Source organism: Microtus ochrogaster, chromosome 2, assembly GCF_000317375.1.
Source record: "Microtus ochrogaster isolate Prairie Vole_2 chromosome 2, MicOch1.0, whole genome shotgun sequence".
NCBI classification, from domain to species: domain Eukaryota; kingdom Metazoa; phylum Chordata; class Mammalia; order Rodentia; family Cricetidae; genus Microtus; species Microtus ochrogaster.
The window spans coordinates 70,410,043-70,427,229 of NC_022010.1; the positions used below are offsets into that span (position 1 = coordinate 70,410,043).

A 17,187-nucleotide genomic window follows, 5' to 3' on the forward strand; every position below is an offset into this window, starting at 1 on the left:
CACAAATGCCAGCCTACAGAATCCTCCTGTAAGGTAAGCGAGCTCTCTCCACACAAATGCCAGCCTACAGAATCCTCCTGTAAGGTAAGCGTGCTTTCTCCACACAAATGCCAGTCTACAGAATCCTCCTGTAAGGTAAGCGTGCTTTCTCCACACAAATGCCAGTCTACAAGGCTCCATCCTCTGCTGCCTCCACCGCAGGGGCATGTTCTCAGAGAGACTCATCCTACCACAGAGCTGCGCTATGCAAGTCAATCTGCAATTTCACTCTCAGGAGGACCTGTAAGCTTTCTCTGAAATAACAGGCTTCACGCTTTGTGGAAACAAACAAAAAGGTGATGATCTGGGGCAGTGGTTTAATTTGCCAAGTCTACGAAGTTCCTACAACCGCAAAGTCTATAGCTCAGCACTTTTTTTTTTTCTGTAAAGAATTTCCAGTCTGAACTCCCAACATCACTGCAGCCCTGAAATATCCTATGTGCAGTTTGTTTTACTGAGTGTCCCAGAACCAGGGAAAGAACTTGAGCGGGACTAACAGAGGAACTACTTAGATAACCACAGCTGAATTGGGCATCCAGCGACGTGGCCTGGAGTATCCAGTCTGGGCTGAGGAGATGGCTCAGTCAGGAAAGGTGCTCAGGACCTGAACTGCATCCCCAGAACTCACATAAAAAGGCCAGAAGTGGTGGGGCACACACTTGTCATCCTACCACAGGGGTTCTCTGTCCATAGCCTAACCTGGGCTCTAGGCTCAAGGAGAGACTTTGCCTCAAAATAAAATGGTCTTTTCTGAGAAATGAAACTCAAAAGTTTGACAAACATAGACACACCAGAGTCTGATTTGGGCGAGAAGAAAGTGAAGAGGAAGCTCAACTATGAGCACAGGTGTGGACTCCTGTGTTACCAGGAAGAGAGCCATCACTGATAAGATCAGTGTTCAGGAGCAAATAACAGGCTGCTCCCAGCCACGAGGCTCTCAGCCAGGGATGAAGGTAGCAGGTGCAGCTCTCTGTTATGGTCTGATGCCGGAAGGAAGGGCTAGCTGGTGTAACAGCACGGCTAAGATGCTTAGAAATTACTCATTCAAGCTGTTTAAAACACCTTCAAAATATGGGGCACGGGGAATTACAAAACTACACAGCTTCTGTGTCAGTTCAATACATCTTTCACTTAGGAAGCACCCTGGAGTTTCACGAGGGGCATTCCTGCCAAAAGATGGGACTATTAGGAATTATAGGATTAAGGCTCAGTTCAGCGGGAATCTGTTATACAAGATGTTGAGAATGACCAGGTCAAACTCTACACTGCTCTTCTTGCAAGCTGTCCTGGACACCTTTGTGAGTGGGGCAGCTCAGGTAGCAGAGTGTGTGCTATGTAGACTACAAACGATTATACACAAAGGAACAGGCATACACACAGGCACCCCTGACTCATTAACCTTACCACAGAAAGCATCAGTGGGGGCTCCCTCACCGTACCCATTCCTAATTCCTTAGCTCAAGTGAAAACCCCAAACCATCTGCCAAATCCGGAAGTCGATTGTAAATATGCGTACAAGGAAGGAGTCAGGCGAACACAGTAACAACCGACAAACAGCAGCCTTCCCATTTACCTGTAGATAATAATGTCCCCGCGTCTACAGCACATCAACCCTCTTCACCAACTGGCCCAGTTTTGAATTCGGCCTTTCAGAGAGAGACCAAATGGCACTGGAAAATAAAAGCAAGACACCTGACGCTTCACAGGAATGGCTTTTAAATGTGGGGTGTCCTCGACAAACAACCCTAGACAGGTTTCCGGAGAGGGAGACTGTTGTCACCGGGTGACAACCTCCTCGGCGGCTCATCCGCAGGCGCAGGGCCAGGCCGGCTGGTGCACACGCACGGAAGCTGGGAGTCCATCGGGGAACCGGGAAGCTCTGACCGACAAAGGCTGAGCTTTTGGTACCGCCCTGGGACCGCTGGGCGGAGAAGGGTGGCCGCCCGACCTCCACCTACGGCCGGAGGCCGGTTCACTGGGACCCTGCCCAGCCGCAGAAGGCCGGGGCTGAAGCCCACACCCACGCGCGGCCGTACCCGCAGTGCAGCAGCCTTGCCGCCGCCCGAGCCCTGCGCATCCACCGCTCCCAGGCCGGCGGAGACGAGACTTACGGGCGGCCGTGGAGCTCGGTGGCGGGTGTGTGGACCAGTCGGCTGAGGGAGACAGCGACTCAGCGCTACGGCAGCCCGCGGAGGAAGCGCCGCACCTCAGCCCAGCCGCCGCCACTCCCGGGAACCAGGCAGCTGGGGGCGGGGCCGGAAGGCGGGGCCTCGAGATGGGGCGGGACCCTGAGGCAGGCCCTCGACGAGGGGAGGAGTCTTCGGGGTGTCTGGGCGGGGCCACAACCTTAGTGCGTGGGCGGTGCGGAGGGCGGGGCCTTGACCTCGTGGGTGAGTCTCTCTCCTCGTGGGCGGGGCCCTGGCGGTGGGGTGGGCGTGGCCTAAGCGAGACGGGGCCGGGCGGAGACCGAAGGAGGAGACGGGCAGCAAGGTGGGTGGGGCCTCTGAGGGCGGGACCGTGGGGTCAGAGGCCTCTGTCCGCGAGGTTTAGACTGAGCCTACAAGCTGCCCCGGGAGGCCCCGTGGTGGTGGACGTGGTTTCGCGGTGCAGTCGGGGGAAGCCTCACACGGTTCGGCAGGTAGCCCTGGGCTTTTCTGACACAAGCAAAGGCTTTCGGACGTCAGTCAGGGCCTGCCCAGAGTCGTTCCTCCTCTGCCCCTTGGGCCCACGGAGGGCTGTTCCCAGGCTTTGCGTCAGGACCACACCCACATCCTCCACTGCGGGGAAGAGGCAGGAAGAATCCCAAGCTCCAGGGTTAGCCGAAGGCTGGGGGTCTCCGGGTTCAGGTGTCTCTGCATCCTCGAACATTAATATCTCGGGACCCACAGCTACGAATCAAGAAGAGTGGCGGGGTCTGGGAGCTCGCAGGGCTCCCCCTGACATTAACCCTGACTCGATCACTCCAGCTGCAGCTCCCAGCCAGCTGAAACAGCGCTGCCTACTGACTAAGTGATCTTGTCAGTGATGGCCTCTTCCCCTTTTAACCCTTTAGAGTCCCTCGATTTTGGAGCAACTCTGGGACTAGGCAGCCCTTGAAAGTTTGGACGGAGCTGGCTAGTTTGATGTCAACTTGACAAAAGCCTGAGTCATCTGAAAGGACGGTAACTCAATTGAGAAAATGCCTCCTTAAGATCCAGCTGTAAGGCATTCTCTCAATTAGTGATTGATGGGGATGGGGAGGGCCCAGCCCTGGCGGGTGCTGGTCCTTGGTTCTATAAGAAAACGCCCGAGCAAACCATGAGAAACAAGCCAGTAAGCAGCTCCCCTCCATGGCCTCTGCATCAGCTTCCTGCCTCCGGGTTCTTGTCCTGTTGGAGTTCTTGCCCTGACTTTCTTTAATGATGAACAGTGCTGTGGAAGTGTAAGCCAAATAAATCCCCCACCCCACCCCAAACTGCCTTTGATCGTGGTGTTTCACCACAGCAATGGTAACTAAGACAACCCAAATCCATTTAGTAATCGTTTATAACGTTCAGTGAATATATATGTTTCTGGGAGAGATCTATATCATTTGTTGATACCAAAATTTGTTGATTCCAAAATAGATCTATCCAAGTGGGCAAGATGGCTAAGTGGGTATAGGTGCTTGCTGCTAAGACTGAGCCTGAGCCAGGCAGTGAGTGGCACACGCCTTTAATCCTAGCACTTGGGAGGTAGAGACAGGTGGATCTCAGTGAGTTTGAGGCCAGCCTGGTCTACAGAGTGAATTCCAGGACAGACAGGACTATGCAGAGAAACCTTGTCTGAAAAACAAACACACAGACAAACAAAAGACTGAATTCAATCCCAGGGGAAGAAAACCAAGTCATAAAAACTGCCTTCTCACAGATGCTTACAGTGTAGTACAGGTGTGCACAATCATGTACACACAAACAACTGTAAAAAAAATTACAAAAAAAAAGCCCGAATGATAACCCTGAACAGGAAGAGTTATGTTAATGTTAAATCTGGGTTGCTGAAAAAAGAACAACAATAACAAAAAATATGGGGCTGGAGAGATGACTCGGGTGTTAAGAGCACTGGCTGCTCTTCCAGAGAACCTGGGTTCAATTCCCAGCATCCACATGGCGGCTCACACTAGCTGTAGTTCCAGAGGATCAGACACCCTCACACAGACACACATGCAGGCAAACACCAGCACACATGGGGTGCGGCAGGAAAGGTTGGGGTGCTGACTTTTATTCCATCCATTTGCTGGATACCAAGTGTTATCGTTCGTTCTGCTGGCCTTCCCTGCCACATGGGACCCTGTCCCTTTAAGAGACAAACTCCGCCCACCCCCAATTACCCCACCTTCCCACTGAGGGAAGCGGATCTACTGCCTCTCCCCCATCTTTCTTCCCCCTTCCCCTTCTCTCCCTACCTCACCCTCCTCTATTTATCTCTTCCATCAATAATTCCTTTATCCTTATACCCTTCCCAATACCCACTAAATAAACTATGCCCAAGCAAAGGGGATGGAGGGAATGAAGAGAAGGAAATGGAATGGGATGGACTTCTGAAACCTCAAAGCACACCTAATCTTAGTCTTTCCAGAAAGTTTCCACCAACTGGGGACTCTATACAATGGGACCGTTCTCATTTAAACCACCATGGTTTTGTCAGTAATGGGCTATAATCTGTGAACAAATTAACCCTCTCATCTTCCAAGTTGGTTTCCATTAATATTTATCACAACCGTGAGTAGCAGAAGAGAATACTGTCTTAATCAAAAAGTAAAAAACAAGAAAATGGAGGAGGAGGATGGAGCTCAGTGGTGGAGTACTCGCTGCCCCTCGTGGTCTACAGGCCCCTTGGGGAATGACCTTAACAGACATGCTTCCAGCCTCTGCTCTGTCTGGGTGGATAGAGACTTCTCTAGCTCAGGACACTCCCCCAGACCCTTAGGGTAAATTTGTTTTCTCAGTCAGTCTGTAGAACCTATCTTTATGGTCTTTACAATGAGTTTCAATGTGGTCACATTGGACCCAGTTTTGCTTACTTTGCTCCTCAAGGAGACTTATGTATGAGGATCAGCTAATTATCACCAATTTTCATCAAATTGTGTGATGTGGGAGTGATTTCTTTCTAATCTGTTGCTTTCATTGGTTAATTAATAAAGAAATTGCCTTGACCCATTTGATAGGCCGACCCTTAGGTGGGTGGAGTAAACGGAACAGAATGCTGGGAGAAAGAAGCTGAGTCAGGCAGTCGCCATGATTCTCCCACTCCAGACAGACGCAGGTTAAGATCTTTCCTGGTAAGCCAGCTCATGGTGCTACACAGAATATTAGAAATGGGTTAGATCAATATGTAAGAACTAGCCAATAAAAGGCTGGAACTAATGGGCCAGGCAGTGTTCAAAAGAATACAGTTTCTGTGTAATTATTTCGGGGCATAAGCTAGGCATGAGGGAGCCGGGGCGGCCGGAATGCAGCCCACTGCTCCTCTTACTACAATTGTGCTGTGCTTAAATATGCCTAAAATAAGCCATTCAGGGTCAAACACCAGAGGTTTGAGCCAATACTGGCTGCTGAGTGTTGAGGTGAATTCCTGTGCCCTGTCTGTCTACAGCTGGTGAACATCCCAGATACCCCGAAATCTCCCTTAAGTTTACAACAACAGAGTTCCCCATGTATCTTGATCAGTGTTCTATGGCTGTGAAGAGACACCATGACCATGCAACTCTGAACATTGAGGTGGCTGGCTTACAGTTTCAGAGGTTTAGTCCATTATCATGGTGGGACATGGTGGCATGCAGGCAGATGTGGTGTTGGAAAAGGAGCTGAGGCAAGAGGAAGTGAACTGAGATATTTGGGTGTGGCTTGAGTGTATATGAGAACTCAAAGCCCACATTCACAATGACATACTTCCTCCAAAAAGGCCACACCCACTCCAACAAAGCCACACCTCCTAATAGTGTCAATCAATCCCTGTGGGGGCCATTTTCTTTCAAACCACCACACCATGGCCTCTAGAATTGTAACAGAAACCAGATGTGCCCAGTGTCAGGTATTAAGGGACTCTATTCAGAGTGTCCTAAATATGCCTTGCTCCCCACAGCTGTGTGATCCAGGACGAGTGAATTAATGCCTCTGAGATTATATGTTCACCTGAACACTGAATGCAGGGTGTGGAGCTCATCCTGTAACCCTCGCACTCAAGGGGCTGGAGCCAGGCACTGATACAAGTTTAGACGGCATAGATTTAGGCCTGAGTCCCCATCTAAAAAAAACTCCCCAAATCAGGTTGGCAAGAAGACTCAGAAAATATGAGCTCTTGCCATACAAACAGAAGCCCTCAGATCCCTGGCAACCATGTGGTGAGAACGATTTTTGAAAGTTGTCCTCTGACCTCCACACACATGCTATGGCATGTAGATGGCATGACTTACTCATCATATGGCATTAACACACACATACTCCACAGTAATAAATAATACAAAGCTTATAAAAATAACAATAAAATGGTATATATGCAGCAATCACCATGAAACTTACTTTTTTGTATGCTACACCCTCCCCGCAAAAAACAAAACAAAAAAAAAAAAACCCAAACTGAAGGAACAGCAAGGAAAACAATAGTGTCATCAGCCATAACGCGTTACCACGCTGGTTACACAGAGCCACGTTGGGTAACACCAGCATGACACACAAGCCAGTAAGTGGTGGGCCTTTAGGTCGTGACCTTGCTTCCCTTTGGGTTCTAAACCCAACTATTATTTTCTTTACAGCATACCATTTCTAGACTTAAGTTCCTTTCACTGCCAGCAGCAGTTCAATTCCATGTAGATAAGGGAATGAGGAATCATAGGCCCATGAGAGTACCTTGAAGCATCTCCTAGATGCCCATGCTCTTGGGAACTATCTGAGGCAAAGGAACAGACATTTTTGGAGGCAAGCTAGTCCCCAGGCCACTTGGTAAATTCTCCTCTTGAGGGTTGACCTATTTTTTCCCTCTGTCTATGACCTGCCTGGGTCTGTCCTGAGCACATGGATGGGTGTGGCCATTCACAGCTCTAGCCCTAAGCCAGTTCTACCAGTCCTGCTTTTATTAGAGCGAGACCAAGTCACCTACACTTGTCACTCAACCATGAGCATCCAGAGGAGAGGCAGCACACCCAGTGAATGTTCTCCTGCTGTGCAGTCTCCTAAGCTTCATGGCTCCACCCTCAAAGCTGGGATTGGCTGGAGAGGAAGGAGAAATGAAAGTCTAGGCAGCTGACTTCTCCACTTCCTGTGTTTAAGCAGAGCCTGCCATGCTGGGTGCTTCTTCGCTAGGTCCCCACCAGCAGCAGGACTCTGGAGACTGGCTGCAGGGGAGACACGTGGCTGTGGAAGCCACACAGAAGCTTGCTGGGACCGTTAGTGGTGTAGGAGCTACAGCCTGGCTGAGTAGATGTTGGATTTCAACAGTGAAGTAAAAGAGAGCTGCGGGCTGAAGAGATGTCTTGGTTGTTAGGAGCGCTTGCTGCTCTTGTAGGGGTCTCTCACAAACACCTGTAACTCCAGTTCCAGGGAATCCAACACCTTTTTTAGGCCTCTATGGGCGCCAGGCATGCACATCGCACAGGCGTGCACACACACACACACACACACACACACACATGCGCCTGTGAACACACACATGGCACTTGCATATATACATAAAGTAAAAGCAAACCTTTTTTTTTTTATTTGAAAAACAAAGCAGGACCAATTGACTGGATGTAAAATTAAGGACCGAAAAGAGTTTGGACACAGCAAATCGTTTCAGATTTCGATTGTGGAACCACACAGGTACAAAGGGCCCTTCCTTCTCAATGTGCAGAGAGGGTCAAACTACGTCAGTCTCTGTTCACTTCTCGCCAGCGTTTACTACACATTAAGTCAGAGCAGATGTTCACCATGTTTGCACGACTTTGTCACAGACCAGCTGGCCCTGAGGCTCAGTGGCATCTGGAGGCAGGAGGGCCAAGTAAACAGGGGTTTCAGCCCCCTCCTCCGCGGTCCTGGAGCCCTCCCATCCCGGGCAGCAGGCATTGAGTAGAATCCTGTCTCCTTTCCTCTTCTCATCCAGTTGCCGGGCCAGGATCCTTGAAAGGACCGTCACCCCCAGCTTGGACACCCCGTAGGCTGAGTCTGGCCAACCTTCCCTCTCGTGGACTTCATTTCTGGTGTCCTCCACAAACTTTCTCATGAGGTCGACCAGGTCCCCTTCTGTAAGGGTGTCGCATCGGAACTTTTCCTGAAGATCTTCACTGCAGTTTTCAAGAGCCTTTGACCCCTGTAGACTGCTGATGTTCACCACTCTCCCTGCAACAGACAACACCGGGGAGCATTGCACTACAGCGGGTACTTCACAGGCGCTAGGCTGTGTGCGCCGCTGCGCTGCGGTCACCATGCAGTTTGTGTTCAATTGCTGATAAAAATAAAAGGTGGAGCCGCAGACACGGCGCAGCAAGTAAAGGCACTTGCCTCCAAGCCCGATGACCTGAGTTCTGTTCTGAGGCCCCAAAGTGGAAGAAGAGAACTGACTCCTGTGGTTTGTCCTCTGACACCCACACACACCCACACCCACACCCACACCCACACCTTTGCGCACGCACACATCCACATGCGCGCACACACACGCACACGCATGGACACACACACACGGACACACACATCCACACACACACGCACGCGCATGCACACACATCCACACACGCACACATGCACACGCATAGACACCCCAAAGAAATTAAACAAAAAATAAAAATAGAAAGCCAGTCTTGAAGACATACAATCTATACACCCAGGGGCATGAGTGCGTGTGTGTGCATGTGCGTGCATGTGTGTGTGTGCGTGTGTGTGTGTGTGTGTATTCCAAAGGGACAAACACATCTCTACCACTGGCCACCAGGGTTTTCTTCCACAGCAACTCTATTCTACTGTTGCTGGAGTTGCTGATTTAAGTTTCATAAAAATTAGTGGAATGCATTCTTAGCGTAGAACTTGCAGCTACTTTTGAAATGGCCCTAACATGCTTCCACCGTTTTGTGATATGTACTCATGTGAAGAGGTGCTATTGGTACTAATGGTTATAAAATCACAATACTGCTTGACTTTTGGAGAATGAGGATAGGCTACATCCTACAGCACCAAATATTCAACCAAGATCGGAACCTCTGTGCAAGTAAAGCATATGCATCTCATTAGCGTGCAAGCTTGCCTTAATCTTAAATGATAAATTCTGGGGTTTTTGTTTTGTTTTTTTGTTTGTTTTTTGAGACAGGGTTTCTCTATGTTGCCCTGGCTGTCCTGGAACCCATCCTGTAGACCAGGCTAGCCTCTAACTCAGAGATCCTCCTGCCTCTGCCTCCTGAGTGCTGGGATTAAAGGTGTGTACCACCACCTGGCTTCATTTTTTTTTTCTTGGTGACAGAGCCTCATGCAGCTTAGGTTTACTTCAAACTCTCTTTAAGGAGCTGAGGATGATCCTGGATTCCTAATCCTCCGGCCCCCACCTCTGGATACGGGCATATGCCACCATATCCAGTTTGTATAGCACTAGAAACTGAACCCTGAACCCATGCTTGGCAAGCTGTCTATCTACCACCTGAGCTATAGCTTCAGCTCTGTAATAGGAATTATTTTAAAATAAACGTCTTGATGGTTCATCATCAGAAAATGTCGGTTTGTATGCCTATTTCATAGACCTGGTGCAGCACTAAATTTCTCCAGAGTGAAAAGGGCATAAGCGGAAAAGGTTTAACAGAACTTGCTTCAAAGATGTGGCACGTTAGGTCTGTAGGAGATCTGTGGCAGCTGGGGACCACCCAAGAGGGAAGTGAAATATGGAATCAGGGAAGGAGTCCTCGGGAACACATCTGTTTGATGTTTTCACAGCAGAGACACATAAGAACAGACACGGGACCCAGGGGCCACCCACAGCCCCATGGTTAAAAATACCGCAGTGGCAAACACACCCTACGCACAGCCAGGACAGGCCTTCTAAACACTTGCGCCACCAGGACGGATGTGCTGTGCAAACTGCAATCCTCGGTTCTTCCTGCATCAGCGACCCACCTTTTCCTCTGTTCAGAGCTCCCATCCAGCATGAACAGATATCCTTTAGCTGCCATTGTGTTCTTGTTTGTTTCTAAGCAACAGAGAAGCTTCTCTTTTACCCCCGAGTTCAGACCCAGCAGACTTACTGCTATGATTTCTAGACCCAAGTCAATCTGTCAGGTGACAGAATCACTGGGCAGTTCTGTAAAAACCGCTGGGTGGCGGTGGCGCAGGCCTTTAATCCCAGCACTTGGGAGGCAGAGGCAGGTGGATCTCTGTGAGTTCGAGGCCACCCTGGTCTACAAGAGCTAGTTCCAGGACAGGCTCCAAAGCTACAGAGAAACCCTGTCTCAAAAAAGCAAAACAATAACAACAAAACCAAACAAAACAAAAAATCTTCTTCCCTCAATACATGTTCTTCACCTACTTATAACCTGCATCCCAAGGGACAGTGCCTTCTTCCTTCAGTATCAAAGCTCTCAATTCCCTGAGTTTGCACAGTTAGCTAGGGCTGTGGGCAGTCGCCTGCATTCCCACCTGCATCCCTGAGCCTAAACCAGAATCAGTCCGCTCCTGGGGGTGATGAACCTAGTGATGACCACATCTACACAGGAGGGAGACCTATTCTCCACCCTGGTTCTGGTTTCATTAATCTAAATTAGCAATAACATGCTAATTAATGTTAATAAGAATTAATATTCACATTGACAAAAATTCATAGCTACTAAAGAGGCATTATTGGGTTCATAATATAATTCCAATACTTGGGAGGCTGAGGCAGGAGGACTGCCATGAGTTCAAGGCCAGCCTAGGTTAAACAGTTTCAGGTCTGCGAAGTCTACATGGAAGGAAGGGAGAGAGGGCGGGAGGGTAAAGAAGAAAGTGAACACTAATTGTAGCTGCTGTTGGATGCCTTCAAGGAATTATGGGGAGAAATTGTCTTGTGTTCTCTTTGATCTAAGTGCACATGTGTGAGAAATACTGGGGGTGATCAAAGGTCAGCCTCATAACAAACAAGGTGTGAGTGTGTGTGTATGTGTGTGTGTGTGTGTGTGTGTGTGTGTCTCCACCCATCCAGAAACATCGCCTGCCTCTTTTTAGAGAGAACAGGCAAGTAGCTCCCTCTAGTGGCTTAATTGTTGCTTTAAGTTATTTTTGTCTTGAGCAAGTAAGCAAGACCAATGTTCGTTATAAGTAATACGTTAAAAGCTAAATAGTAAGAGCCCACAATGGTTAGCACTGCATCCCTCAGTGAACATATGTTTAGCAAAGCCAAATATTCTAGCCATACAATAAATCAGATTTCCCTTTGGGGAGGAAATTGCAGGTTGATTAAAGATGTGACACCCTTCCTTCTGCTGACATGCTGGGCTACCTGAGGCCCAAGCTCCCTGGGGCTTTTCTTTACCTTCCAAATAGCTTGGTTCACATTGATGCTATAATTCTTTTTTTGTTTGTTTGTTTATTTTGTTTTTTGTTTTTCAAGACATAGAGTTTTTTTTTTTTTTTTTTATATATATAGCCTTGGCTGTTCTGGAACTCTCTCTGTAGACACAGAGATTCACCTGCCTCTGCCTCCGAGTGCTATGATTAAAGGTGTGTGCCACCATCTCCCTGCTGATACCATAATTCTTATTTCAATGGAATGAATTGTATTTGATCAGGTAGTGTAGGTCAAGCTGACCTCCAGAATCTCAGGCTCCTGAGTTTGGGGACGATGGGTGTGGAGTGCCCGTAGACTTTCTGTGATCCTGTCACACTAAGAAAATGATGGAGGAGTGACCTTGCAGGTTGGGCGTGAGCAGGTGGGTGGGCAGGAATTCAAATTCCTCTCTTACCACACTTTTCAGATTGAGAATTTCTTACAGCTAAACTGGTAGAGCACCCCTAGAATCCCATGGTGTGGTGGAGCACCCCTAGAATCCCATGGTGTGGTGGAGCACCCCTAGAATCCCATGGTGTGGTGGAGCACCCCTAGAATCCCATGGTGTGGTGGAACACCCCTAGAATCCCATGGTGTGGTGGAGCACCCCTGGAATTCCATGGTGTGGTGGAGCACCCCTGGAATCCCATGTTGTGATGGAGCACCCCTCGGATCCCATGGTATGGTGGAGCACCCCTTGAATCCCATGTGTGATGGTGCACCCCGGGAACCTCAGAACTCAGGAAATAAAAGTAGGAGCACCCCTGGAATCCTAGAAGTCAGGAAATAAAGGTAGGAGCACCCCTGGGATCCCAGAAGTCAGGAAATAAAGGTAGGAGCACCCCTGGGATCCCAGCACCCAGGAAGCAAAGGTAGGAGAGGGCATTAGAATTCAAGGCCAGCCTGGTCTACACAGCAAGCTCAAGGCCAGACAAGACTATGGAGTGAAATCCTGTTTCAAAACAACCACCATCAAACAAAACCAGAGGAAGGTAAACTCTTGTATCTCGAGTTAATTCTCATTCAAAATGTTTAAAAAAGTGTTGTTGTTGTTTTTTTTTTTTTGAGACAGTGTTTCTCTGTAGCTTTGGAACCTGTCCTGGAACTCACTCAGTAGACCGGGCTGGCCTCGAACTCTCAGAGATCTGCCTGCCTCTGCCTCCCAAGTGCTGGGATTAAATGTGTGTGCCACCACTGCCCGGCTGAAAATTGCATTTTTTAAATTTATTTTCTGTGTGTGTATGAGTGTTTTGCCTGTATGTATGTATGTGCACCAAATGCATGCCTTATGGCCAAGGAAATCAGAAGAGGATGTCAGATCCTTTGGAACTAGAGTTACTGATGACTGTGAGCTAAGTGTGTGCTGGGAGCCATGAGAACAGAACCCATGTCCTCTGCAAGAACAAGTGCTATTAATTGCTGAACCATTTCTCTAGCTCTGAAAATTACATTTAAAAAACAACAGCCACAGGGTTTCCCCTCAACATCACAGCTAATCTTGGGGGGGGGGATCTTCAGAGAAGCATTCTGCTCCTCTCCCCCAGCAGAACTGGCCATTTCCCAGGCCTGATTCTTTGTTAATTAATCTGTGTCCCCAAGTCAGCGCCAGGCTCTGTGGATGAGATGGTTCTCAAGTATACATCAGCAGAACTGGCATAAACGTCATTAGAGGGAAATTATAATCTGTTGAACCCCCAGGTAAGATATTTCCCACCAAAGAACATTGCTCATGGATTCTCTCAGTCAGCTTACAACATTTAGAATAAAAACTTTCATGTAAGTTTTCTGAAATTTTATACAAGAAGAAAGATAGAAGGAATGTCATAAGGCCAGACAAGCCAAGGGCAGGCTCATCCTTGCAATATCAGGGGAGGACTCTCTGACATCACAGGGGAGGACTCTCTGACATCACAGGGGAGGACTCTCTGACATCACGGGGGAGGACTCTTTGACATCATAGGGGAGGACTCTCTGACATCACGGCCTTGGGAAACATGCTACATCCTGTGTTGGAGGGTTGAGCTCATGACACCGACCCAAGAACACCAGTCTGTCCCACAGAGCTCTGAAAACCACAGCTAAAAGGCTCAAGGGAGAAGTCAGACACATTGGGAGGGGGGAAAAAAAAAGGTGTTTTCTACCCTGCAACTCATGAGCACATAGCAGCTCAGGGTGACTCCTGTAGGTGGCCCAGTCTGAGGGACCTGTGGCTGCTTCCTGAGGGACATCAGTCCCACACTGGGCTTACCATGTGGCTTCATGATGGGCAGTAACTCCGTGCAGACATTCCTAGTGGCGAAGAAGTTCGTCTTCAGTGTTGTCTCTGCTTGGATGTCGAAGGGTGTTGAATCATCCACTTTGAAAACCATAAGCAAAAAAAGAGGAATTACATTTCCCTCTGAAACTCCAGTGAGAAGGTGGATCCCATCACATAGCAAAGAAGAAGTAAGTTAAATTTAGAACAGTCCTGCTGAGCATGGCGATGTATACATCTTCACACACACACACACACACACACACACACACACACACACGCGCGCGCGCGCGCGCGCACACATGCACGCACATGTACACAATCTCTAAACTAGACCTTGATAGTTTTAAAGCTCTTGTGAGCATAGGGAAAGAACTTTCTGGTCCACACCCCAAGTTTCTCAAGAGCAGCGATCAGGCCACACCTCAAAAACACCTAGTTGGGTTTTCTCATCTCAAGCTGGGATGCACATAGACGGTTCCAGGGTAGAGGGTGACAATGCAGGCTCTGACTCAGCAGGTCTAAGACCTCAGTTTGCCTGTGGACGGCTGGGGCTCAGATTTGCACACTCAGCGCTCACACTTCCAGAAGAAGCAGGAGCTTTGCAGGGCCAAAGGTCACACCCCCTTCATCAGCCACTGACAGTTGCTGGGGTGGTGAATTCCCCCCTCCCCTCGCCCCCAAGTCCAGGGGCTGAGTTTGGAAGTGCGGGCGGGTGGAAGTGTACCTTGGGTCTCATGCAAGGCACAGGTGGCTGCCCAGGACGGACAGGATGGAGACTTAGGCTCCACAATTGTCTCTGTCCCACCAGCGTTTAAAGTGAAGCTGGCCTGTTTGTTTTTGTTCCCAGCACGTGACAACTGGATAACTTTGTTAATTGAGCAATTATTAGAGTAAGCGATTTTTATTTTTTCCCCTTAAGGAAGATGCTTTTCAAAACCACACTTGGAAGTCTGATAACAAACCTTAGTGCCCAGGAGGAGGGAAGCGGGGCTCGCTTCCTTTTTGCTAGAGCTTCTCAAAACGCTCCATTAAAGCCTGTATGAAACCCACTATCGTGCCAGCGCGCGCTAATTGTGTCTGGGCGACCCATTTCCTGTCCTCAGCAGATGTCTCCTGGCATCCATGAATGCGCCCTTGTTTCACGCAAAGCTAAAGCTCTAACCGTTTTTGGAAGACCCTTCTGTGAGAAAAGCCTTCGTGCGCGGGACAGAAAGCTGATGAGCTTGGCAAGGCGTGGCCCACTCCCAAGAGACCGGTTTTCTCGCAAACAAGCGCAGCTGAAAGTTCCAAGGACGGCCTCCGGCAGCGCACAGGCCAGCACAGGCCGCTGGCCGGCTGGGCAGGCGGGGCGTGGAGTGGGGCGCCTGGGCAGGCCCGCACCCGAGTCACGGCACGCGGGAACCCGCCGCGCAGGGTGTGAGCTGGGCGCGACGAGAGGAGATGGCGCAGCCCTCTCGGATCGCCAACGCTCGCTGCCCAGCACCCTCGAAGAACCCCGGGCACCTCCTCCTGGAGCCCCGCACCTACTTCTAAAGGCGATGCTCGCGTTGTTGACCAGCACGTTAAGTCCCCCATACTCCCTGCGTAGGAAGTCGCGCAGGGCGCGGATGCTCTGCAGGTCGTCGATGTCCAGCTGGTGGAAGCGCGGGCTCAGGCCCTCCGCCTGCAGCTGCTGCACCGCCGCCTTGCCACGCGCCTTGTCCCGAGCGGTGAGCACCACGTCCCCGGAGAACTTCCGACAGAGGTCACGCGTGATGGAGAAGCCTATGCCCTTGTTAGCCCCGGTCACCAGCGCCACGCGGCTGCAGGATGACATATCGGAGGGACACGCGGATCACCGGCTTGCAGGGCCGGCTGCGCAGCGGGCCACGCGTGGTTAGAATCGTGGCGCAGGACTAAGTTCTGGGACCCGGCGCAGCGACTGCTAGAGAACAAGGCCCTGGGCGTCGGTCCCTCCCCTCCGAGGAGGGGCCATCTGTTCCCGAAGGGTCCGCCTCTTTCCTCAAGCCCGCCGAGGTAGTCATCCGAGCTCGGAGCTGTGTGTGGGTCAGAGACCTGCTCCCAAAGAAATCGGAAGGGGTCAGCAGGACTCTTGGCAGTCGGATGGAAGCAACTATTTTGGGAAAACCTCAAAAGGAGGAAAACAAGTCTACGTAATTTTCTTGGACCGGAGCCCGTCGTTTTGTGCAAAATGTAAATGCTTGCTTCTGGGGAACTTGCTTCTGCACTGAGGTTACTTAACGCTGAGCCGCTGTAGCGCCGATTCCCGGTTGCCTGCTTTAGGGAACAGAGCCTGGGAGGAGACTTGACAGGTGTGGGCGAGCTCTGCGCGTCTGGAGGTCTCCGTGCGCACCCACGTGGGAGAGCAGGCTTGCGTTTACAGGACCGTTTTGTATGTAATCCGCACACCTACAGGAGCCAGCACTGCCGGCCTTTTTGGTTTTCCCAAGTATGTAGGTAGACCTATATGGGTCTAGAGCGATGCAAATCCTCTCCCCACGAGACCGAATTCAGAAACAAAATTCCAGGAGCGTCTAAGTGTGGGCGTGAACTTAGACCTCCTCCCATTTTCTGTGGAATCCCAGTCGGCGTTGATCGCAGGGATTGGCTAGCGATTCGGGGTTTAAGGACAACTAAGTCCTCACGGTGATTCAGCGTTTCCCATGCGGATCCTGTCAAACTGCCCCAGCCTCTTGTTCCTGACTCCACCTTCTCTTTCAAAAGATCCTCTAGGTCAGAATGATGAGCTCCAGGAGGGGCTGGTAAGCCTGTGATGGTTAGCTTGAGAGACAGACCTCTGGGTGTGTCTGTGAGGGACTTTCTCAATAGGCTGACTGGGGTAGGAAGGCAGGATGGGATGCCGAGCTGAAGCTGTGGAACTGACTCAGTGGGTAAAGGTCATGAGGACTAGAGTTCAAATCCCCGAGGTCCACATAAATGTGGGGCAGGGTGGCTGGTCTGCAATCCCAGCCCTTAGAAACCAGAGGCAGGATTCCTGGCTGGTCTGCAATTCCAGCCCTTAGAAGCAAGCTGACTAGCCAAGTTGGCAAGGTCTGGGTTCAAGTGAGAGACCCTGCCTCAAAAAAACCGGGAGGAGATGGATGGAGCAAGACGTTTGATGTCAGCCTCTGGCCTTGGCACTCAAAGACACCCCACCCCACACACAATGGCACATACATGCACACACACACACACACACACACACACACGCAAAAAGAAACGTGAGCTGAGCACTGGTGTGCATTTCTCTCAGCTCCCTGACTGCAGACACAGTTAGACCATCTGTGCCATGTTCCTGCCATTATGATCCCACGATAATGGGCAGGACCCTCCACTGTGAATCAAAACACACCCTTCCTTTCTTCCTTCCCTTCCCTCCCTCCCTCCCTCCCTCCCTC

At 50.1% G+C, this 17,187-nt stretch overlaps 2 protein-coding genes across 6 annotated transcripts in view; both read right to left on the minus strand.

The window, feature by feature from the left end:
• Nucleotides 1-2,265, minus strand: part of Dop1b (DOP1 leucine zipper like protein B) — a 110,492-nt gene extending 108,227 nt beyond the window's left edge. For 3 of the 5 annotated variants that reach the window (XR_003378215.1, XM_026786542.1, XM_026786532.1), the window contains exon 1: nt 2,151-2,265. The gene's annotated coding sequence lies outside the window, so the exon portion shown is untranslated. The other 2 variants (XM_026786538.1, XM_026786541.1) reach the window with 2 other exon arrangements.
• Nucleotides 2,266-7,731: 5,466 nt separating this feature from the next.
• On the minus strand, nt 7,732-16,891 carry Cbr3 (carbonyl reductase 3). The gene is made up of 3 exons (XM_005345174.3): nt 15,317-16,891; nt 13,781-13,888; nt 7,732-8,372 (listed from the first exon to the last, which is right to left on the minus strand). Exons 1-3 carry the CDS (start codon nt 15,603-15,605, stop codon nt 7,960-7,962), a joined length of 810 nt encoding a protein of 269 aa, XP_005345231.1. The 5' UTR covers nt 15,606-16,891; the 3' UTR covers nt 7,732-7,959.
• Between the last annotated feature and the right edge of the window lie 296 nt (nt 16,892-17,187).

Bases quoted from the DNA above. Each gene is read 5' to 3' on its own strand.
- Cbr3 (XM_005345174.3), bottom strand. From the start codon at position 15,605: ATGTCATCCTGCAGCCGCGTGGCGCTGGTGACCGGGGCTAACAAGGGC. The intron at 13,889-15,316 runs GTAGGTGCGGGG...TGGTTTTCAAAG, and splicing joins CGCGAGCATCGCCTTTAGAA to TGGATGATTCAACACCCTTC. The intron at 8,373-13,780 runs GTAAGCCCAGTG...TGTCTGTTGCAG, and splicing joins GCCCATCATGAAGCCACATG to GGAGAGTGGTGAACATCAGC.